This window comes from Phaseolus vulgaris, chromosome 3 (genome assembly GCF_000499845.2).
Source record: "Phaseolus vulgaris cultivar G19833 chromosome 3, P. vulgaris v2.0, whole genome shotgun sequence".
NCBI classification, from domain to species: Eukaryota; Viridiplantae; Streptophyta; class Magnoliopsida; order Fabales; family Fabaceae; genus Phaseolus; species Phaseolus vulgaris.
The window spans coordinates 52,859,611-52,885,536 of NC_023757.2; the positions used below are offsets into that span (position 1 = coordinate 52,859,611).

General features: G+C 32.8%; 1 protein-coding gene across 1 annotated transcript; it reads left to right on the forward strand.

Moving 5' to 3' along the window:
• Window positions 1-2,648: 2,648 nt before the first annotated feature.
• On the forward strand, window positions 2,649-25,396 carry LOC137808735 (protein NO VEIN). Its single transcript, XM_068609999.1, has 13 exons — window positions 2,649-3,183; window positions 3,491-3,831; window positions 4,851-5,526; window positions 6,902-7,006; window positions 10,066-10,243; window positions 10,599-12,328; window positions 12,888-13,100; window positions 14,466-16,718; window positions 19,497-19,612; window positions 20,927-21,320; window positions 21,390-21,707; window positions 23,098-23,355; window positions 23,884-25,396. The coding sequence occupies exons 1-13, from the start codon at window positions 2,752-2,754 to the stop codon at window positions 25,006-25,008; spliced, it is 8,139 nt and encodes a 2,712-aa protein (XP_068466100.1). The 5' UTR covers window positions 2,649-2,751; the 3' UTR covers window positions 25,009-25,396.
• Window positions 25,397-25,926: the final 530 nt, after the last annotated feature.

Consider the following 25,926-nt stretch of genomic DNA (forward strand, 5'->3'; position numbering starts at 1 on the left):
CTCTTTTTTCTTGCTTTAACTTTTTAACGCTTTCCTTCCGCATGAGCTTGGTGATATGCACTTCTGTTCACTATTCTAGTGAGCCAAACATATCAATTTTAACCTGGATCCTATCATTTTTTAAAATTTCCAAAATTACCCTTGTTCTGGATTTGAAAATATGGAATAATAAATATAATTCAAAACTAAAAAAATACATTCTGGAAAAAAAAAATTCGGAACACAAAATTGAAAATGTATTCTCGATAAAATTTCAGAAATTAAAAAATGTGTTTCAGAAATTTAAATCCAAAATATTTTTGGATAAAGGGTTATGAGAAATCACTAATGGAATTAAAACTAGATTAATGGAATTAAAACTAGATTAATGGAATTAAAACTAGATTAATGGAATTAAAACTAGATTACAAGACAATCTAAGAGTATTGATCTAAGAACACACAATCTTTAAAAAAAAAACACCGACTTCAGAAACTATCTGAAATTGTTTACAACACAATAACATAAAAACATAAAAGAATGAAGAGTATATTAGTATTTTATAAAAAATATTCTAAAAACTCTTTGATTTTTTCTCTTTGAAAAATTATTTTATAATCTATCTTCTTAATATTAAAGTTATGATCATTTAATGAAATATGTTTAAAGCATTTCAAAAATAGTTGAAAATCATATTTAACTGATTTTTGAGACAAATTGATTATTTTTATTTTCTGTTAAAATCTCTTCATAAAAATAAACAGTTTATTTATGAAATAAGTGTTTGATTTTACTTAATAAAAAAATAAAAAAACAAATTATTTTTTTTTAAATTTTTTAAAAATATTAAGTGTCTTTCAATCACTTGATATAAGTGATTTAAAATAAGAATTAACTAATTAAAAGTAACACAGATTTAAAAAACAATTTTTTTTACAAGAGATTTCAATGATATGAATTTAGATCTTAACTATATACGTAAAGTTACAACTTAAAATCTACTTAACTAACACTGATGCATAATTTTCATATTTGAGAATCATCAAAGTTACATTGTTGAACAAGATCTAGTTATCACAAACTTTTTGTATTATGTGGACTTGCGATAATATAAACTTTAATTAATAACAATATAATAATTATAATAATAAATAATATTTTTTAAATTATTAGTAATAATAATTAAGAATATTATTAACTATAGATTGATGGACGACAATTGGTAAAGCCAATTTTTTTTAATGATAGTATATTCTCATCATATAAATATTATGTTAGATATTATATGATTATGTTAGATATAAGGATGAACTTGCACAATATTATTGTGTATTATTTTATGTGTGAGACACCAAAACTTACATCTTACACTATTATATTATATTATATTATTATATTATATGTTGAAGACTAATTGTCTTTCAAACAATACAAGTATGTTTAAAGTATTTTAAGTACTTATTCATAATTTTTTTGGATAAAAAATTGTATAATCAAATCGATTGTGGTAATATACATGTTTTATTATGCACCTCTTGAATAATAAATTAATGTACCCAAATTTAGAACCAAACATGTTTTTTTATTGAAAACCCTTTAATGTGTTTTCTGAAATAAATTACGTCCATAAACTTTGTGTTTTTATGTTTGTATTTTAAAAATAAATCATGTAAATTTCAAATACTAAACAACTTATTTCACATATATATCTTTTAGATAAATGCAAATAATATTATAGATTTAAAAACGTTTTAAAGTAATTTATATTTTCTTTTAATCTAAAAAAATATTAAAACACTAAAATGAAAATTAAATATAATAAAAATATGTTATACATCAAAATATACTGGTGTAAATAATTGTACTAATATTATATATATATATATTAAAATAATTAATATTTTATTTTTCCAGTTTCAAACAAATATTGATTTTCTTTTATTTAAAATTGACGCAAATTAAATTGAATATTAACAAAAATTTATATAAAAAATGTAATTATATTTAGACCTATATTATAAAATATTATTAACAAGATAAATTTAAATCACCACACTTTACATTTTTTTTCATAAGTCAAAACACAAAGGCGAAAGTATGTGTATCCGCATTTTTATTTTATTTTTATTATTATTATATTTATATTTTTTTAAAGAAGAAATAAAAATTAAATGATAAGAAAAGATAATAACTAAACCAAATGATAAAAAAAAGATAAAAATTATAATTGTTAAGAGACGAAGATATGAAAAAAAAGTTGTTTAACTTAAGCAATGTTCCACCATTATTTCATATTTAATAAACTGTTTTGTTTTCACGTTTTACAAATTACTTCATATTTAAAATTTAAAACTGATAATTATTTTTTACAAAATAACATTATATTAATATTAAAATATTAAAAATAAAATAAAAAATGATTTTCAATTAATTATAAAAACAATTAGTTATTAAATAAATATTTAGAAAATAAAAGAAGACTGAAATTTCCAAAATAAAATAATAAAATAAAATATTAATAAAAATAAAATAAGAATAAATTTGGATAAAAAAATAATTATAATAGAAAATCTCTTTATATATAGAAAATATAAATATTTACTTTTGCACCCCTCTTTTTCACTCTTGACTCCAAACATAAAACACACCCTAAATCCTTGTAATATATGTTAGTTTCGTTTTCACTGGTCGCGCGCTACACTTCTGTGTGCAGTTTCACGTAGAGTGCGTGTGCGGCGGTTCGCCTCCTTCGCTTCTTATTTTCCGCCGCCAATGAACGGTCATCCTTTTTCTTTCCGCGGCGGCCACCGACAGCCGTCGCCACCGCCGCACTCCGCCAATGCTCCAAACCTTAACAACTTCTTCCTCCAACCATTGCCGCCGCAGTATCCTCTAAATGTCCCCAATCCCACCACCGCCTTCTTTCATCCACCGCCGCCGTCTTTCTCATTCCCCAACACCGCTCGGTCTTTCCCTCCTCAGCACCCGCCTCCTCCGCCCCCAAACTCTAAGCTCGCAATTGAACACGCTGACCGCGCGGCCTCCACCGCCTGCAGCGCCCTTCTCGCCGCCGGTGGCTCCGTCTCGGCGTGGGAGGTCTCCCAGAAAGCTCTGTTGATGCTCCAAGTCGATTCATGGAACTCCTTGGGCATCAAAATGCAGCAAGTGCCCTCCCTTAATCGCCTTATGATCACCGAAGGCAAGGTATGAATATGTTGTCATTTCATGTATTGTCATATCACTCGTTGGGAATATTTGGTTAAAAATTGATTATGTTAGTCGTTGAGTTGAATAATGAATGAAGAAACCATCAATATTTGCGCCTGAAGTATTACTAATACTCTATGCTAAGTGGCTCCTGAAGTAATAAAAAACATTTAAGCAATCCTCAAATATTGAATTTCCGTCTCTCTAGTTCTAATTTTATGTAAACCAGTAAAGTTTAAGGACCAATTTTAAGTGGTTTTGAATATTTGGCAGACTACTTAACGTGATTTCCAATGATGTGCAGGTGAATGCTCTTGTCCATTGCTTTGTTGGGGTCCAGAGGATCACTTCCTTGTATGATTTGGAAGTGACAATATGCAAGAAAGAGTGTGTTGACAACTTTGAAGCGCTAGGATTGGGACCTTTGTTGCAGCATCCTTTGGTTATTCATTATTTCTCCCTTCGCTCTGATGTCACCCAGGTGTTTAAGATAACAAGTGAGGAGATAATTCAGCTTTTGAGTGAGTTTTTGGATGCTTCTAGAAGTAACGAAATTATTAAGGTTGAACAGTTTTTGGATTTTATTGCCAAGCAGCGATTGGTTAAATGCAAGGAATGGCTTGGGATTCGGATTACGAACTTGGGGTATGTTATTTCTTGTTTCACTTACATTTTGGTTGAAGTGTATGGTTCAAAAGTAGCATTAGAAAGAGGAAGTGAACGTAATATATTGGAGATGTTTATGTGATAATGATTTGATTTACGCTCCTCACAAAAATTGATGACATGGGAGATTTTATATAATGCTAAGGAAACAAGTGCAGTTAGTAAGCCAGTGAAATTTCTTAATGGGTTATATCTTGTATGATATTTAATGTGGTGGGTCAAAATTTAATATTTATAGTATCAGAGTTGATATAGGCATAATTTGCAAATGAATTATCTGGTTTAGCTGTCATGGAAGATTCTTTAGTCCATTCGCATAAAATAACTTTTGTTTAAGCAAAATGAGTTATATGATTATGTCATGCTGAACACACAGATTGAAAGGGGGAGTATTTTATATTTGCATCTTTGAATGTAAATTTAGGTCCAAATATTTTTAATTGGTTATTGTATTTATTTTATTTCATACCTTCAAATTTTAGGATTCATACTAATTAATGCAGAATAACCTCTACAATTTGCTTTTGCCTTTACTTCTTTGGGCAATAGTTGTAACCCAACTTTTGCAATCTAGTTTATTAAAGAAGAAATATTATTATGTGTCTATTAGTAGCATTGTTTTTTTTCTAGCCTTCTCCCTTATCTTTTTTACACATCATGTCAATGACAAGAATCATATTCATATCTCCATTTCCCCCTTTAATTTCAGTGAATTGAGACGTTTTTGCTGGGCTTATTTTCTGGATAAGTATTGTAGTTTCAAATGTTTTGTATTGAGATTTGAGTGTAATTTTTCAACATAAAGACCAAAAATGTGCATGGGCAGTTCACTATGGCAACATGCTGTGGTGTCAGCAAACAATATCCACCTCCACAACCTTCTTAAAAAGCTCATGGAGAGAAATAATTGCTTTTATGTTGTCAGGGTTTTTGTTCTCTGTTCTCTGTTTGGATTTAGATAGGCTTTCTTATCCAAATTAATGATTTTACATTCACAGAATGCATATATCTGCCATACGAGAAGCTAGAAATTCGGAGCAATCAACATTAAAGAAATGCTTGAAGACCTTAGATTTGAAGATTGATAACTTTGGGAAGCGTCCTCTCTCTTCCTCTCAAAAAAAGCAGTTAGATGAACGTTTTAATGCCATTACTCAACGTGTTGAATGTTTTTCTCCCGTAAAAAAGTCTTTTTGTGGAAAGCATATAAGATTTATGTCATCAAGCTCAGAAGATGAAGATAGTGATTCTTCTGCACATGAACAAAGTAATAACATTATGGGTAGCCAGTCAAACCCATCACCACAATTCACTAGAAGATCAGATCGAGTAAGTAGTTGTCCTTACCCATCTGCAACTGAAGAGAAGGCACGACTTGGGGTGAGGAGTGATATGGAGGGGCACTCCCTTGTTAATAGCAGCCTTAAAAACGAGTTTTGTGAGCAACCTAAAAAGAGGAAATTTGAAAATGTAACTTCTAAAAGATCTGCTTCTTTTAAGTTGCAAAAGAGAAACAAATTTGGACGTGTTGTAACCCCAATCCATAATGGTAACAAAACAGTTAAAACCAAGGTACCAATCAATATGGAAGGAGATCTTTCAATCACTAATGATTCTTTGCAATTGTTTGTCACAACTTGGAAGGAGGCATGTTTGCAGCGCACAGTTGACAAGGTAGGTGTTAAAGATAAAAAATGAGATGATGCTTATTATATCTATGCTTGTTCCCAACCTCTCCCTAAGTTTGTTTTGTCTGTCTGATATAAATTTGCAATCTAATGTAGAAAAGAAACATTTTGAGGATTTTATTTATCTGGTGTGACATTGATTTGAATATTGGTTTTTTCAATTTTTTTGAATTATTATTCGCTTTTCTATTGCAATAGACATTATCAAAATGGAAATTTGGAGAATATACTTATTGGTTAGGCTTTTGGATATCTTTTTTCTTTCCAAATCATATTTAGCTGAAAAAGATTGGACGTCCTTGTGTGTTTTTGAGATTGAGGGCAAAATTCAGAACCATTTCCATGGCTTGAAGGTTGGCTCCTTTGGCAAAAACTAAGAGTGATATTTTTCTTTTCAAGTATCTTATAGGATATTTGTACCCTTGTTTGTTGCTTTATGGTGCTTAGGAGGCGTGATTTCCTCATGGTCTAGTGTTTCCTTTTTACATATATTTTCTTGCTTATTTCTCAAATTTTCCAGTCAAATGTGCCAGAAGGCATGCCTGAGGTCAAGGCAACGTTTGGATTATCTCCTTTTGCTAGTTGAGACTTGAGACATTGCCACTTATAAAGAGATCCAGGCATGGTGCCTTGGATGAGCTTTTGTTATTCGGGCTGGGTATGCTTTTTTAGTGCCTTATTGATAGAAAAATCGCAAGAAATCCAAACATTTTACTTTTTTATGTTATGCTAAATGGGGTAAAATAGTCAGAATGTTAAGTAAATAACTAGTCTTGGGTCTCTGGAGTCTTAGGCCTTAGTGGTAAACAACCTAGGATTTTGTAAATTGAGCATTTTTATATTATTGGGATGCATGAGAAATTCATTTATATGGAAAATCTATTGCAAAATATTCAAACAATTTATCATTATAACGGTTGTTGTTGGAGGATTAATGAATTGAATTTTATTTATTTGTTTTATTATGGAGTGATTTGGTTGGTGCCTTTACATGGAAAGCTATGCCAGCTTTGAAATATATTTTTCTTATTCACTCATCACCTCTTTGGGATGATATGGTCTCCTTGGCTTCTTTCTATGTGGCACCCATGTTGTTCATATTCTGAGTTTTCAATGTGGTTTTTTTCTCATTCAATTAATGTTTTCCTTCTCTTTGATCCCTTCCCAACCAAGGATGGCTTATACATGTATGTTGTACTTTTTTTTCTTCTGCAACTTCAATGAATTTTAGGGAAACAAATACTCTTCTATGAATTTTTATTCATCTACTTCAGCTAGGAATAGTTTTTGAAGAAGTTTACTTGTTTTAGATATGTATAATATAGGTGTAACGCAGTTCTTAATACACAATTAATATGTAGGTTTTCGAAAGGATGCTTAAATTCTATAGAGTAAAACACGGTCGCTGGAGGAAAATCAGAAATTTGTTCTCGTCATATCCTTTCATTGGGTTACTGAATGCTGCTGTAAGCTTCCTTTTATTCATTCAGTTATATATTTATCATTACTTATGTAATTTTATTTACTTCTTTTATGGTTTATTAGTTAATTAACATTTTAAATTTAGCTCTAGTCCCCCATTTTCACATGTAATAAGTTGATGGTGTTAAGAGATGATTGATTTTTGTTTGTTAATTCGGTTCCATTCATATATCCTTGTTACAGTATTCCAATATTAACTTGTTTGACACCCTATTAGAGATAACCGTTTCTCAATGTGAATCTGATATTATTGTTTTGAGAATAATAAAATACACATCCTTCAGTCCAGTTTACGGTATATATAATAATATAGCTACAAACAGGGCAACAATTAGAAAACTTGATTGAAAAACCTTTAAGTGACATTCTAACATAATGATTGAACATTTCAACTGTGCTAAAGAAAAATTGCAAAAACCAGAAAGTAAAGAAGTTTGATAATATTCATATATAAATTAAAAAATCTTAAAATAAAAACATTTAAAAAACTATTATGTTAATATTGTACAACCAACCACGGCCAAATAAAAAAAAGTCACTATTCATAAAAATACTAAGGTCTATTTGAATAAACTTTTCTAGAAGTACTTATAGAGGTAGAGAAAGAAGATAAAAAGAAATGAACTTCTTCATAAGTGAAAATTGGTTTTTGTACAAGTTAGTTTGTATAAATTCTTTCATTATCTTCTCTAAAAGATGATATTTAACGTGCACATAAGTTTATTTTAGCTTATAGAGATGCTTATGTAATTTTTTCTTTCCTGTAAATGTTATTGGAAAAATTTATCCAAACAAATCCTATAACTTATATTCAATGGATAGGGACTGCCACAAGAAATTGAATGCTTAAATTGGTACTTGTAGATTAAGACTCCTTGACATTGCTATTTTTTCGCTGTGTTGGAGTGTCTAACATGATTTTGACTCTTACACTCCTTCCACACATAAATCCGATGTCAAAAATAAAAAAATAGCAACTAGCAACCCTGTTGGAAATAGGAATGTCTTAGGAGATAAGAGCTTCTTTAAAGTAGCCTATACTTGGTTTAGCTAAGTTCAATGCATCTTAGGAAGTGGTGGTATTTTAATTGCTCTTTTGTAAATTGTTTTGTCTTTAATTATACCTGGATTGGATATGATAAAAAAGATCAGTGAGTGTCTTGCTCAGCTGATGTATATTTTATATATATGAAAAGAGAAGAGTATATTACAATGAAAAGTTATATCCTACAACACTCAATCATTAGATTAGGTACATACATCCAAAAACAACTTTATGATAGCTTTACAATACAATAGCAATCATAGTATTAACACTCCACTTCAATCTAAAGCATATAAATTGTATGCACCAAACATGGAACATATTGATTGAATTCCAGGCCCTCTCATAGTGAGAATATTTGCAAATTGCTAGTTGGAGCTGATTAATCTAGTATGGAGTTCCATGGACAACAACTTCTCCTTTATAAAACTTTATCTTCCCAACTTCAAAATATTTCAATTAATTACCATAGAGCAACACATAGTTGTAAGTTAAGCTCCTGCCACTAAAATTTATCTTTAGTAAAAATATCACTAGCATCCTTTTCCAATGGTCATAGTATCCTTGACCAAGGAACCACAACTCCGTTGAAGTGGGCCAAGATAAGTAATTCTTCTAGTTGAGTTTTGCATTTGTAATAGTAGGAGTGCTAGAAACTGTAAAAATTATGACCAACAAAGGCTATCTCAAAGATTGGGCACGATATTGGAGACCAAAATAGAGATGCATGGTAGAAAACGTGTGACAATACGTTCTTAACAACTCAGTATGCTGAAACTAAGAACCAAGGTCAATAAAAGGTTAGAAAATGTTGATGAGTCTTATGGGATCACACACAGTGACTCCTGTGGTTGGAGGACGGCGTGTGGTCTTCAAGTGCCTGGCTTGCAACCAAAGATGTAGGTCGTGATGTCGTGACATGTAAATCTCTGTTGCGATGGCTACCAATGTCAGATGTTGGCTAGATGGTGGTCAGACAATTGTGAGTGACTGTAATTCACTAGACAATTACCAAGTGGGATCAACTTGCTTTGATACAACCATGAATTTAAAGATGCCAAAAATTGGTTAGATTTTTCTTAGCGGATGCAACCAACAAAAATCTTCCCTCAACAATTCTCGTTGGGAATCGATCTCATGACCTTGGCTTTGATACCAATTATTGTAGTGAGTGCTTACTAATTGGTCAAAAGTTATAACTTATAGTCAAGGAAGAACTCTTTCCACTGAAGAAGAGTGTAGCAACAAAATTGCCATGATTCGATGGTGATTTGGCCCACTTGACCTCTGTCATGGACAATTGATACAACTCACAACAACCTCAATAGCAGTGGTGGCATAGTAGACAATTATGATGGTTGCTCTTTTCATGGCAATGGAAATAAAACTCCCAAGATCAGCTTTGATTCTAAGTTGAACTATATAAGGAAATAAAAAAAATATTTTACTGATAGCCATCATACACATTTCATTCACATCACCTCTATTCGTAACAATTAAACATTATATTATAAGAAAATAAAAATATGTTGAAATAAATAGGAAGATTTTAAAGATATTTTCTCCTAATTAATTAGAAGGAACTGAGTATATTTTTCTTTTAATAATCTGTTATTTACAACAGCTAGGTTATTGTTTTACTTGCTAGAATTATTTAAGAACACCTTTGGGGCTTGTTGTATTCTTGGTTGCAGGTATTTGATGGTTGTAGGATTTCACAGCTTGTTGGGATTGATGGTTGAAAAGATTTTTGATGTTGATGTTTTTTTTTTCACTTTCTTGCTCATGGTTGGCTAGTATTTATTATTCTTCATAATGCATTTTTTTCACACTAATTTATATTCTATATTAATAGTTCAATTATTATTTTTGTTGATGTATATTGTCTCTGCTGCTTGGTTATGACTTTTTTATGGAACAGATGTATTGGCTTATAGGCTTCTTGGTTAAAATGTTTATCATCATCTTTTGAAATCTTCTCACTCTTCAATGCTTTAGGTTTCATCTATCAAATCTGGAATGAGGATCAACATATATGATACTTTGCAAGATATCATTGATAGTGAATTAAGTAACTCCCCAACCAAACGGTCTTCTGAATATGAGACTATAGATGTTGGACCATGCCAGGAGAATGTACCAGTCATAACAATGGATAACATAGAGAATGCAAAGTGTGAGTGTTTTTTCCTTTAAATCAAACTTTGGTTGACATATTTTCTAGTCATATTCTAATATTGACAACCTGTTCCTTTATACTTCAGTTTCCATAACCAGTCAAAAGCACATACAATGAATTGCAATTGGAACTTAATATAGCTTAATCTGCTGAGTATTTTATTTGGCAATTTGATATTGGAGTTATATCTTAATGATTTACAATCTATTTGATTAGAACTTAAGAAATTTATTTTCTTTTAAATTCTCAAGGATATGAGCATTATTGTTCTACTTTTTGTCATAGTTTCCCTTATTATGTATGCTATCTTTATATTGTTGCTGACATGAAAACTCATTATGGGATGTCACAGGTATTTCTTCTGGTGATGTCATCAGAAAAATTGGAACCTATTTTGACCATGACAATGAGATAAATAGAATTAGTAACAACTCACTTGTGCAAAATAGAATTACGCTGTTGAGGAAGTTTTGCAGCTGTGGAAATTGGGTGGCCGAGCAATTTGGTATAAAAAACTTCGATTCTCTTGGCTATGGAGATTTTATATCATTCCTTGAGAAGCACATTAACCAGTTGCCTCATGAGCTAATGAAGTTGTTTGATGGCGATAGATGTGAAAATTCCCCTTTTGGGGCCTGCATGTCCACAAAGCAATTGACTGCTCTAGTATCTCAGGCTCTTAGTACTTTGTGGGAGAATGAAACAGTAACCAAACAAATGGTATCCATGCTGCTTACAAGGCAGTTCCCTTCAATTAAGTTTGAAATTGTGGAAAATGGCTCTCTCGTGAATCTGCTGGATGCTGTTCAGGGCCATAAATCTTGTGTGACTTCAAAATGTGTTGTATTTTCGGCAACTATTATAGGAAAGAACTATAATGGAGAATCATCAAGTGACAGAGATAATAATTGGTCAGAAATGATGGCTGATAGGTCTGAGATGAGCCATAAAACAAACACTAAAAATGTTATAGCAAAAAATGCAATTGAAGTCTTACTCAAGTCACCGATGTTGTCTGATTTGAGCAAGTGGTCTCATTGGGATCTTAGGTTTGCGCCCTTTCTAGGACCGCTAATATCATGGTTGTTGAATGATGTAAATACCAAGGGAATGTTGTGTTTAGTTACCAGAGATGGAAAGGTGATACGGTTAGATCATTCTGCTTCCGTGGACTCTTTCCTGGAGGCCGCAGTTCAAGGATCCTCTTTCCAAACTGCAGTGCAGTTACTGTCTCTGATCTCACTTGTAGGGGGGGAAAAATATGTTCCATTGTCACTTTTAAAATGCCATGCTTGTCATGCATTTGAAGTTATGTTCAGAAACTCTGTAGAAGATGTTGAAGTTAGTGATGATAGGAATGCTCTCTATCAGTCTGTGGAAGCATTAAGTAAAACAAAAATTTTAAGTGAAATTTCAAATGCTAAAATGGGAACTGAGTTTAGTAAACACTTACATAAAGTGAGTAAAGTTGCATCCATTTTGTCAAGGTTTGTGATTGATTGTCTTGGTTACTTACCCGCAGAATTTCACAGTTTTGCTTCTGACTTGTTGCTTTCTGGGATGCAATCTGTTTTCAAGGATGCTACTTCAGCTATTTTATGTGAATGCAGCAATATTGAGCAACGTTTCATGCTTCATGAAGTAGGATTATCTCTGGGTATTTCCGAATGGATTAATGATTACCATGCACTTATTTCAAACAACACTTCTGACATTCACTGTACTCAAGTTTCAAGCTTAAAAGATGCCAAAACTGATATAAACGCAAGGGGTCATGACCAATATACGTTGGATAAGTCTCCTATTCCTGAAGCAAATATTGAAGTCACTGGAACAGTTGATCAAGATAAGTCTAACCAGGAATCTAATGCTTGCTGCCGGGGAAATTCATTTCAAAATGGTGCAGATATGGATGCTTCACTGCTTATTGAATCCATCAGGCGGGATGAATTTGGCCTAGATTCAAATCTTTCTGATATTGATACTTCAATGTTGAAGAAGCAACATGCCCGGTTAGGGAGAGCACTGCATTGCCTTTCACAAGAACTATACTCTCAAGATTCACATTTTATTCTTGAGTTGGTGAGGATAATTCTTTAATACTTTATCTTGTGATTAGTAATAAAGGAGAAATGGAGGATATTTTGTGTTTTGTTGTTATTCTTTTTCTTATTTGTTCATAAATACAATGTACTGAAAATCTAAGATGGCGTTAAGCTTCAACATTATTACCTGATAGACAGATGAGTTTCACTTTTTGCATTACTTAAGAAGTTGAATTTTGTTGAGAAGGGATAAATCTAATATCTAATATAGATTTAAGACATAATACGCCGAAAATGTTTCTAATATCTGAGTGATTTTAGTTTTTGGAGTACTGACATCATATACGCACCATTGATAGATTGTCCATGCTATGCAAGAGGGTGAAGAACAGAGTGTGATTATCTTAGAGCAATTCAATTTAAATTTTAGTATCATTTTACACTGTTCATGTGCAATTATTAGTAATAAATCATTTACATTTAACATTCATTCTTAAATTTGAAAATTTGTTTATCTTGTTGGCACTTAGTAAAACTATATCTAGCGTTTGAGAGTCAATATGTCCTGTGCCTGATAATTGCTCCTTTTGATTTAGGTTCAAAATGCAGATGACAATAATTATCCAGAAAATGTGGAACCAACTCTTACATTTATTCTTCAAGATTCTGGTATAGTTGTATTGAATAATGAACGAGGTTTCTCTGCTCAAAATATGAGAGCACTTTGTGATGTTGGAAATTCAACAAAGAAAGGATCTAATGCTGGATACATAGGGAAGAAAGGCATTGGTTTCAAGTCTGTTTTCCGGGTATGTTTTGAACTATAATTTTTCTTTTGGTTCTCCTAAAAAACAACATTTTTTTTATCCGAAGACCCAACTTCAATTTTCTTAATTGCTAAAATCAAGTCCTCCACCAGTTTTTCCATACCCAAAACTCTTGAATTCTTATTTTGTTCTTAATATTTCCTTGAATGAATCCATTAAATCGTTTTAAACCATATTCTGCTCTAGACTTTCTTCTTTGAATCCTTAAACTCACCATACAAAATGTCTTAGAAATTTGATAAAAAATTTCATCTCTAAACCTTTCTAACATTTGGTATCTCTAATCCATCCCAATCCTCTACTTGTTGAGTCAAAAAAGAAGTCAAGGGTTTTATAATAGTGGAAAGTGGATGAAGGACTTGATTGTAACTACAATTAAAAAAAAATGAGGGACTAAATTCTAGTGAAAAATTATCTAGTGACTAAAATTGCAATTAAGCCTTTTTCGAGATTTATGTGAAAAACTAAAGGTATTTGGGAAGTCTTGAGGTTTAGTTGTATCATCACATCAAATACTGTTAGTATACCTATTTTAGTTAGACAGTTATTACCAACCTGTTTGTTTTGGTTAGACAGTTGTAATCATATTGTAACTACTTTGTAGTATAAATAAATGTCTCTGAACAGAAGTCTAGTGCAATGCACATCTTATCATTTAAAGAATACAGAGTTTTCTTCCCTCTCAATATGGTAAGATAGCTATCGGATCTAAATTTTTCTTTTTCACTGCCTCTACTATAAATCAAGTGAACCCAATTCGTGCAACTCCTACCCAGTCACAACCTTCTCCTGATGATAGTACTTGAATTATGTAACAATCACACTAATTACATTCTCATTATCTCTATTTGTAATAATCAAAACCTTTAAAATAGGAAATGAAAATATGCTGAAATGAATAGGAAGACTCTGAAGATTATTTTTTTTTCTAATTACTATGGAGGTAATGAGAATATTTTTATCCTAATAATATGCTCTTTACAACACTCCCCCTCAAGTTGGTAAATGAGTATCAATCATTCCCAACTTTCTCTGGCAGGATTAGCGTTTCCTATGCCTGAACTGATGGCTTTATGCATTTTTCTGAACTTTAAAAATTTTAGTACAATTTTTTTATTTAGAAGTTTCTTTTCCTTTTGTCTTACTTTCTATTTGCAAGTTATTATTATATTTCTCCTTCATCTTCTTTAATCTGTCAGAGGTTAATTGAGCTGACTTTGGATTAGTGCAAGTGCTTTTATTCTTGATCATATTTATCTACATAGAATTATCACTACACATTTTTTCCCTTCATTTTTTATATGTTCAGATAATGAGTTTCATTAATCTTAGTCATTCTCATTGCAGGTCACAGATGCTCCAGAAATTCATTCCAATGGTTTTCATGTTAAATTTGACATTAGTGAAGGCCAGATTGGTTTTGTTTTGCCCACAGTAATACCTCCTTGTGACATTGGGATACTCAGGAGAATGGCATTTACTGATACCGAATTGTATGATGATAGTCCCTGGAACACATGCATTCTGCTTCCATTCAGATCCCGTCTATCAGAAGGAATGGCCTTGAATAATATTTTGACTATGTTTTCAGATCTTCATCCTTCATTGTTACTATTTCTTCATCGCCTGAAGTGTATGAAGTTGAGAAACATGCTTAATGATACACTCATTGTTATGAAAAAGGAAATTTTAGGAGATGGTATCATTAAGGTTTCTCATGGGAAAGAGAAAATGGTGTGGTTTGTAGTATCCCAGAAGTTGCAAACAAATTCCATTCGCTTTGATGTGAAGACTACTGAAATCTCTATGGCGTTTACTTTGCAGGAATCAGATAATAGTTACATTCCATGTTCAGATCAACAGCCAGTTTTTGCATTTCTTCCTTTAAGAACATATGGCCTGAAGTTTATTCTTCAAGGTGATTTTGTTCTTCCTTCATCTAGAGAGGAAGTTGACGGAGATAGTCCTTGGAATCAGTGGTTGTTGTCTGAGTATCCTAGTTTGTTTGTCAGAGCACTGAGAGAGTTTTGTGAACTTCCCTGCTTTAGGAGTGAGCCTGGAAAGGGATTGTCTGCCTTCATGAGTTTTGTTCCATTAGTTGGTGAAGTTCATGGTTTTTTCTCCAGTCTTCCTCGTTTGATTATTTCTAAACTGCGTATGATGAATTGCTTACTTGTGGACGGTGACAATAGTGAGTGGGCGCCTCCATGTAAGGTATTGAGAGGCTGGACAGAACAGGTGCGTGATCTCATTCCTGACAACATGCTTCTTGAACACCTTGGGCTTAGATACCTGAATAAAAATATTGTATTATCTGATACATTAGCAAGGGCACTAGGCATTGAGGAGTTTGGACCTAACATCCTTGTTCGAGTACTGTCTTCCTTAAGTCATAGAAAGAGCACCCTTATATCGATGGGTATGAGTTGGCTAGCTACTTGTCTAAGTACTCTTTATATAACAATGTTCAATTCATCTGCCTCTATGTCAATCAATTTTGAAATGGAAGATGTTCGGAAAAATCTTCAGAAGATACCATTTATTCCACTTTCAGATGGTACGTACAGCTCAGTGGATGAGGGAACTATATGGTTGCAGTCCAATAATTTAAACTCAGGGTTTGATGGTGAGCATAAAATTGAAGCTTTCCCTAATCTATGTGCTAAACTAAGGACTGTAAGTCCTTCCCTTTTCTCTGCATCTTCTGGTACTCTGAATATGACCTTTTTGGACAATATTACCCAGTTACTTCAGAGTATTGGTGTTCAACAGTTGTCTGTACATGATGTTGTGAAGCTGCATATTTTACCTGCGTTGTCTGATGAAACAATGGCAAACAAAAACAGAATGTTAATGGTCGAATATGTATGTTTTGTAATGCTACACCTGAACTCTACCTGTTCTGATTGTTCTATTGAAAGGGATCATATAATATCTGAATTTAGATGTAAATCTTTGTTATTGACAAATTGTGGTTTCAAGAGTCCTGCTGAGACTCCAATTCATTTCTGTACTGGATTTGGGAATCCTGTCACTCCAAAATTGTTGGCTGATTGTGTAAATATGACGTGGCATGAGATTGACGTAAGCTATTTAAGCCATCCAGTAAACGATTCAGTTTCATCTGCAATGATGAAGTGGAGGGATTTTTTTGAGAAAATTGGCATCACAGATTTTGTACAAATAGTTCAGGTGGATAAGAGTGTTGTTGATATAGATGATGCCACGTTTAAGCAGGTGATGTGGGACAGGGGTCTAATATCTGCTGAATCATTAGTCAAAGATTGGGAATCCCCTGAAATAGTGCAATTATTGTCCTTATTGTCTAAAGGTGGCAATCTTGAAAATTGTAAATATTTCTTGGAGGTTCTTGATATGTTATGGGATGCTTGCTATAGTAGTAAAACTACGGGTATTTTCTATCCTAAATCTATTGGGGATGGCCATCCCTTTAAGTCTGCATTTATATGCAGCTTGTGTGATGTCCAATGGGTGGTTTCAACCATGGATTCAGAGCTACACTATCCAAGGGATTTGTTTTATGATTGTGAAACAGTCCGGATGATCCTAGGAGATTTTGCACCGTATGCTGTTCCAAAGGTTAGTTTTTGGCACATTTGTGTTATTCATTGAGAGAATGTATTTGCTTTTTGAGATTTTCTCACAGATTTATTCAGTTAGTCAGTGTGATATCTATCAGTCTGTTATTTCTGTTAGGTTTTAGGGCGTTACAGTGCCAGCTGTTACATTTAATTGATTTAGTTTGTGCATACACATTCTATTCTAACAGAGCATAACCAATTATATTCATTGTGAAAAAATGTGTAGGCAGTAAGCAATAATTATGGAATTACTTTTCTTTATATAAAAACGAAACAATACATTGGTATTTAAAGGAAAAATGAAATCCTAATAAAAGGAAATAAATCTCCTGAAATGAAGGTAATAAATCTCCTGAAATAAATATCTAGACTTAAGACTCTAAATCAGGAGCAAAAATTCTGATCAGGACCATCAAAATGTTGAATCCGCTTTATGTTCTGAGATTCACCAGTAATATGGAAACTTGCTCCATAATCTGGTATCCAGGATGTATTAGTGTTTCCTTGAGAGGTGGACTTCGTTAGCATTGTGCTAGGTTGAGTGTTATCTCCAGACTTATTATTAGGATTTGTTCATGTATTTGATGTCTAATATGAGCAGTTGAATAAGGAATATATTGCTGTGGCGGGATCAATAAAACACAGTGGTTCATGAGGTTGATACGAAACATCAGACCTGAAATGTCAAACATTGGCTGTATGACCAAACATAAGACAGATCTTACTAACACAAATAAACTACTAAACCCAATCCTTTAATTTTAGGGATTTCTTACAAACAAATCTATATTTATTATTCAATCAATCTGTATTTATTGTACAATAATTGTGCAATATTTACACCCATATTTCAACATCCCCTCTCAAGTTGAGGAATAAATGTCCTCCATTCCCAACTTGGTTAAGAGATTATGGAAGTCTGAGGTATTGAGTCCTTTTGTTAGCTGCCACCTGTATGTATGACATGCATACTAAACCTTCTTATTTTTATATGTTTTGTTCAGTCATATTGAATCAGAGTATGTGTGTTAGAACATGTCTTCCTAAATAGACTTTATTGAAAAGCTACTATACCTAGTTTCTAGATATGGCCTTTCTTATTGATGGAGAATTGGCCACACTCAAAATATTTGCTTCTTCTTACATGGTTTTCCTAACAAAATAACAAACATCTTTCAATCTAATAAGGTTGAACAACAATTTACTAATGAGGAATATCAAGAACATCTCAGGTTAAAATCTGGCAGCCAAGATAGTCTTTCACCCATTTCACCCATTATATTTTTGTCAAAAGCTTCCATTTCTCAAACCCTCAAGTGTCAAAGATCATGGATAATTGATCCGGTAGCTTTTGATCTCATTTCTGGTAATGCTTCTTTATTTTCTTCCATTTCTCATCCTGAAATTCCTCATGTTATTACTTTAGCTAATGGATTCAAAGTTGGTTCCTAGGGAGTTGGTCAAATCTCCCTTCCTCCCTCTTTGAACCTAAAGTATGTGCAATGTCTATTGCTGACTTATTATCATATTAGATCTTCATGGGTCCCTCCAAATTTATCTTCAAGTCATCTAAGATAATTTTTAGCCATAATAACGGACATTGTCCTTGTGCCATGGACCTGAATTCTGATTCAACGGATGATCATGCTACCAAATTCTGTTTTTGCTTCTCCATGTCACTGAGTTTCACACCTAGGAAAGTACAATATCCAGTTGTTGATATTTTATCAACAAGAGAACTTGCAGAATCTACATTAGTGTAGGCTTCAAGAGTTAGTCTTCCATTTCTTTTGAACAGTATCCCCTTTCCAGAGCTTTCCTTCAAGTATTGTAGAATTCTATAAGCAGCTTGATGATGAGATTCCCTCTGTTCTTGCATAAATGGACTGATGACACTCACTGAATGACCCAAATATATTAATTTTCCGACCAGTCTTTGATACATCTTTTTGTCTACTGTTGATTCCTCTTCAGCCTTATATAACTTGTTATTAGGATCTATTGAAGTTGATATTGGTTTTTACCCCCAATCTTCCCATTTCCTGCCAGCAAATCAGTTGTATATTTTGCTGAGATATGAAAATTCTGTAGTTAGAGTAGGCTACTCAATCCCTAAAATACTTTAATTTTCCTAGCTCTTTTAGTTCATTTCTCTGTGTGGCGGGATCAATAAAACACAGTGGTTTCAATTTTTCCTTCTCTTTTTCATCATTTCTAGTCACTATAATATCATCAACATAAACTGGAAGTACTATTACCGCCTCTTTCGCTGAATGTTTAGTAATCAATGTGCAATATTTACAACTATATTTCAACAACTAGCAATACAACTCTTTTTTTCTGTCATGTACTTTCTCTATATTGAGTATGAGTGGGTTATGGTTCTGAATGTTTTTAAATTTATGATGTAATTTTATGTTGGGAAATAGGGTTTGTAATTCAGAACTTATATATTAAGTACCAGTATGGTTTATATACTGGGGTCATTTGTTGTGCTATTTTTATGTTGTATTAGAATTGTCTTTCCTAGCTTGGATTTTTTTTGTCATATGTTTGGATTGCTTGTCCTGCTAGAGTTAGGATTGTTTGTGAGGATATTAGTTTGTCTATCTGCTTATATTAAATTTGAAATTTTTGAAAAATTATACTGTTTTTTTTTTATGTTTCCCTGTGGTTTCGGTACCTGTGCTGCATCAATGTTGTGTGCTTGTATTTTGGATTTTGAATAATATGACACAGTTAGCTGGAATTTGTTATTTGTTTTGTGTTCAATCAGGTGAAAAGTGAAAGATTGGTAAAAGATTTTGGGTTTAAGACTAGGGTTACTCTTGGTGATATTTTGGATGTTCTTAAGGCCTGGAGAAAATCATCAAAGGCTCCATTCAAGGCGAGGTATGCATGTCCTTTTCAGCTTTTACATCTGAAGTTTAACTAGAGTTATTTCATTAACTTCCACACTTTTCGTCTAGGCAGCACAGTATACATGACATGGAAGATGAATAGACAGTGACAGATAAATTTAAATTATTTTTTACACAGTATTCTTTGTATGTGACATATATAATCATTGTAGGATTAACACTACAAACACCAGAGAATGATGCAAAATATAATGATTTGTCATACATTTTTTACTATATTAGATATCCTAAAACAGGGATATCATGACCAGGGCCTTTAAAATGCCTCACGTATTGCTTTTGCTGTGTATTAATTTGCTGCTTAGTCCAAAGGTAATTAACCCAGCAGTAAAAACAGACAAGAGAACTAAATTTCATTAATGTGTGTTTATATGCAATCTAAAGAAAACTAAATAACATTATAACCCCACTAAAAAGTGTCGAGATATATTTGCTATTACAATATGCATGTCAAGTTTTATAAAACATAGTCCCAAGTAATTCGTTTTTTCACTTATATTTATATAAACAAATATGGGCTGTTCTCTAATGTTTCTACTATTTGGTTACAAATTGAACTAATGCCATTTGACCCAAAAAATTGATTATATAGCATTAACAACCGTAACAAAGTCTTATCTGGTTGACTATACAGATACTTCAGGTCATTATGTTTTACGCTGTTTAGATGAAGATTACGGTTAAGGGGGTGTTTGTTTCAAGGAAATTATATTACGTCCCATGGAATCATATCTCTGGAACATTATTGCCAGGAGTGTTATTCCTGGGTATATTTAGAAGGTTTTTAGTTACATTTAACTATTCTAGGATCCTAAATAATAAATAGATGAAAGTAGAAGTAACATGTGTATTAGACAATAATAACTTCTCATGTCCTCGAATAAACAATATAAGATAATGGCTGAAACAGAGGGGAAGCCAGGAAAAATAAATTGAGATAAGTAATTTTGGAGTAGTATTTTATTGTAAATATTAACTTCAAGTATTTTTTAAGACTTCATCTGCTTACCTTAGTCAGCAAATTTTTATTCAAATGACAAACGAGGGGGGTGGGTGGGTTTATCTATATTGATTTGTGATGATTTTATTATTATTATTATTATTATTATTATTATTATGTTGAAGAAGTTTGTGTGCCTAAAGGTAGGAAGAAAAAAGTTGAGTCGCCAGATTTAGAAATTGTTAGCTGCCTATGCTTTGACAATCAGTGCTTCTTTTGTTTTCTTTGCTAACATTTTTAAATTACACAAGTTTACTCACAAATAATGCGTATTGTTTTTGCCAGCATAACACAGATGACCAAATTATATGCATTCATTTGGAATGAAATGGCATCTTCAAAGAAGAAAACTATGGATGATTTGATGTCTGGACCTTTTATATTTATACCATACTCATCTGTCCATGATTATAATGATGCTGTATGTGGGACGTTTGTGTATCCCAATGAAGTCTATTGGCAAGATTCAACTGGTTCTGTTCAGCAAATGAAGGAGTTCCATCCTCAATGCAACTCATCTTGTTCCCCTATAAACAAGTCGTTGTGCAATATTTACCCTACTCTTCGTGGTTTTTTTGTTGATGAGTGTCAAGTACAAGAAGCACCTTCTCTATGCAGCTATATTCAAATTTTGCTGCAGTTATCAACTGTGACTTTGCCTTCACAAGCAGCAGATAAAGTAAGTTTTGAGCTATAAATAATATCTGTTTTCTTTTACCTGAAATCTTACCCTGTGCCCTCTCTCCAGATTTTGCAAGTTTTTCTCAAATGGGCAGATGGACTAAAAACTGGTTTGCTGAGTGTTGAGGATGTCTGTTATTTGAAAGAATGTCTTTCCAAATTGGAGTTTAATGTGCTTCCTACTGTGCAAGATAAGTGGGTTTCGTTGCATCCTTCCTTTGGTCTCATCTGCTGGTGTGATGATAAGAAGTTGAAAAAGGAATTTAAACATTCAGATAACCTGGATTTTCTCTATTTTGGAGAATTGACCGAGGATGGTAAGGAAATGGTGCAAGATAAAATTTCCATTGTCATGAAAAGCTTTGGTATTCCAGCTATCTCAGAGGTATGATCACACTTCCTCATGTGACTCTCCTTTTTCTCCGTTATATATTCTTGTAGTCTAGACTGTTCACAAATTATTTTCAATCGCATTTGCCCCCTGATTTCATAGTGCCACTCATTAGTTTTATACTTATGTAATTTAGACATTTCTGAATATCACCCTTTTCTTAAAGATAGGAAGGAATCAAAGTGTTTGTTCTTCATTCATCTGACATTAAATAGCTTAGTGAGCCAATGGAAATATTGTTTTCCAATACACTTCCGAACTTCAATAGAAATATCATCTGGACTAACATATTTACCATTTTCTATCCTCCTCAAAACTTCTTTTGCCTCTCCAATTTTAATTATATGATAGTGAACCAATTTTGTGCTCTATTGGATTTCTAGTCCTTTCATATTGCAATCTGATTGTTGTTCATAATTGTAAATTTATAAAAATAATACACCCATCTTTAATATCTTGATCTGTGATCAGAAGTTTCTTTTCTTGGTCTTTCTTTAATATATCTTTCTTGATCCAAATATCTTGTTTTGCCTTCTTTCTTTTGGTAAGCTTTTGTACTTATGATCTCCCCTAATCATTCTAAGCTCTTTAAAAATCTTAAAAGGCTGTAGATTGTGTTTTGTTAACAACTTTCCTTATCCCATTTCGAGCATTCACTTGTCCAATTTTCAACTTTATTGCACCCTTTTAGACCATAAAGCACTCTGTTTCTCACCTTGTTTGAATACTTTCATTCTATTGCCAAGATTCTTAATCTCTCAGCACAAAACATTTCATTCTCCCACACTGATTTAGTTACATTTTCTAATCTTCCTAGACATCACATCCGAATGAGGTTAAGACTACCTTGTTATTCCCAATTACATTCGTTCGATAATTTCATCTTAAAAGAGTCTAATGTTTTTCTTCACGGTTCTGCCACCACTTGATTCTATGATTTGTAACTTGTTGAGTTTTCTCTTTTCTCTTTATGCCTCTTCATATTACCATCAAGAATCAAAGAATATTTCACCAAAGATAAAAGAATTTTATTGAGACTTTGAACAGAATTTTCCTTTGTCAGCAAGCTAATAACACTGTAATTTGTTAGTCCTTGCCCCTATTCAGAGTTATGACTAAGGGGCTTTTTTTGAGCCACATAAAAAAACTTAACTGTATTAGCCTATTTGTCATTATGGGCATGTTTGGATGAGCTTTTCATGAAATCAACTGTTTTCATGAACTAAAAATTAGTATATGTACAAGTTAAATAAAAAAATTTGAGAAGCTATATAAGAGAGGTTCTGTAAATTAAGCTTATGCATAGAGTTTCAATTTTTCCTATTTTTATTTTTAAGAAGGAGCTTATGAAAAAATGCATCTAAAATGCAATGACTTTGTGCAGGTGGTAACTCGCGAACCAATATATTATGGTCATGCTGATTGTAGTTCAAAAACGTCATTGGTAAACTGGGCTCTGCCTTATGCGCAGCGCTACATTCATAAATTTCATACTGATAAATATGATCAACTCAAGCATTCTGGTTTTGATATTTTCAAACATCTGAAAGTCATTGTTGTTGAGAAGCTATTCTACAGAAATGTTATAAAGACCTGTGGCAGTGTATCAAAAAAACGAGTTGAATGTAATTGTCTTTTGCAGGTATGTTTGATTTAAAAACTTTTTATCTAAAAGCTGCATCATTTATTTGGATACATGTTCTTCATGGAAACTGAACCTGTAAAACATTGAAGCAGGCTACTTTTAGTTTGAAATACCCCCCACACTTTATTTGTTTTGTTTCTTTTTTCTAAATGGTATTTAGGTATCCTGCAGATGAAAAGAGAAGATTTTCTTCAATAATCAAAATCTGCACACGTGCCATCCTTTTTTGGGTGACACTTCATGTGTATGATTTGATTCTCAGTTCATCATCAGTAATGCAGGAAATTTTTAGGATATATGTAATTCCATTAATAAAGTATGCTAGAAAGCATTGAGGATTTCTTTGCACAGATCAAGCATTTTAGGATATCATTACTTTATCATTAAAGTATGGTAGAAAGCAATCTTGTATCTCAAGCATACATGACAATTTAGTTACCTGTTGTAAGTCACAATGTTTGTTGCAATAATGTTTCTCTTCTGAACCTGTATTTATATGATGTGTTTGTGTGTTGTTACTTACAGGGCAACAATTTTTACACCACTAAAGAATCAGATTATCATTCGTTGTTCATGGAGCTTTCTACTTTATTATTAGATAGGACTTCTGAATTGCACTTGGCAAATTTCCTTCATATGATAACAACCATGGCAGAATCTGGTTCCTCTGAGGAGCAAATAGAATTTTTCATTTTGAATAGCCAAAAAGTACCTAAACTTCCAGTTGAAGAACCTGTGTGGACTTTGTCTTCTGTTTCTTCACTTGCAGAGTCTGATAATTTGAAACCTTCAGATCCTGTCCCACCGGCAAATGAACAGATCTTTCCAAAAAGGAAGACTGGAGTATGCCCCAACTGGCCACCTGCTGATTGGAAAACTGCACCAGATTTCAGTTATGCCCGGGCCAATGGTTTCAAGACCAAACCTGCTCAGATTAGCACCTTTTCTGAAATGAAGAAGGATGATATTTCTGGAAGCATAATTTCCCCACCATTTTGTGCTGAACAAGAATCATTTACTGTTGACTGGTCTATTAAAGAAGATCCACCAGCAAGTTCAATGGGGGTAGTGTTGCATAATAATGTGAACTTTGAAGATCAATCTTGCCATCATTTTGAGCCCTCTGCTTTTAGTATCCATGCTGATTCTGATCCTATTGGTTTGGATGAAGCTATAGATGAATCTCTGGATGAAGATCATTCTAGTTCACCGGCTTTTTCCATGAGAGAACGACTACAAACTGGTACCTTTGATGCTGCCCAAGTGAAGGTTACTGGCAGATTAGGTGAATTTCTTGCATGCAAATACTTTGCTGACAAAGTTGGCAAGACTGCTGTAAGGTGGGTTAATGAAATTAATGAAACTGGACTTCCATATGATTTAGTCATTGGGGAAGATAACAATGAAGAGTTCATAGAAGTCAAAGCAACCAGATCTCCAAAAAAAGACTGGTTCAACATATCTCTGAGAGAGTGGCAGTTTGCAAACGATAGAAGCGAATCTTATAGCATTGCATTTGTTTCATTGATAGGAAATAATGTCGCAAGGATCACCATATTCAAAGATCCAGTGAAGTTATGTCAACAAGGTGAGCTGCAACTGGCTGTTATGATGCCAAGACAACAAAAGCCATTCTCTGTTGTCTCGTAGCCTCCATTCTTGTTTATTATATTTGGTGGATAAACTTAGTGAATCCAATATTAATGACTTGCAAATGCAAATCATCTGCATCTGGGCTTGTCAGAGGGATTCAATTGGATATCACCTAACCCAAGATTTGCTGATACATGGATATGTTTCATTCTATTCACGAGGAAAATTGTGCGGGAATACAATAGCAGAATTTTTCCATTCGGGTCAGCTTCAGCTATATGTATGTATCTACAGTTTGTGCCTTTAACATTTTTGTATATTTTTTGTTTAATGGTGCAAAGTTCAACGTCCATGCTGCCAAACATGTAAATACAAACTTATTTCCATTTTGTATGTAACATGATAGCCTCAATTTGGTTTTCAATGATTTAGCTAATTTTGTAGATCTGCATGCTTTCCATGATAAATAACTATTATTCTACTTCAACAAAACTTAAAAAGTGGATGGCTGGAGCTCCAGAGGGTTTTACAATTTCAGCATGTATGGTAAACATCGGTTTCCGTTGGTCCTTTTCCTCCCATTTTAGATGTCCCAGTTTTAATCATTCATAGCTTTACTTATCAGTGATCAATTATGCTATATAAAATTTGTAATTATAGAATTATACAATGTGATATAGCGTTTTAGTAACTTTATCACGTCAGCAATTTGTGGTTACCCCTATTTTTTTTCCCCTATATATTTTATGTCGTTTGGGTTACAAAGGTTATAGGTTCTACCATTTATTTTCTCCTCTAGTCATGTCTGCATGGTATTTTAATATATTAGAGTTTAGGGTTTAAGGGCTTTTTTTTCTATATATAGTTGGGATCTAAATATTGTTATGGTAATTATGTTGTGTTTCTCCTTTTTTTTTTCTAGCAAAATTATCTTCAAGTTGTATTTTCTTTTTATGATGTACAAAATATAACTGT

Excerpts from the sequence above, each read along its gene's own strand:
- LOC137808735 (XM_068609999.1), top strand. The coding sequence starts at position 2,752 with ATGAACGGTCATCCTTTTTCTTTCCGCGGCGGCCACCGACAGCCGTCG. Across the intron at positions 12,329-12,887 it reads CACATTTTATTCTTGAGTTG|GTTCAAAATGCAGATGACAA; the intron begins GTGAGGATAATT and ends CTTTTGATTTAG. Across the intron at positions 19,613-20,926 it reads AAGGCTCCATTCAAGGCGAG|CATAACACAGATGACCAAAT; the intron begins GTATGCATGTCC and ends TGTTTTTGCCAG.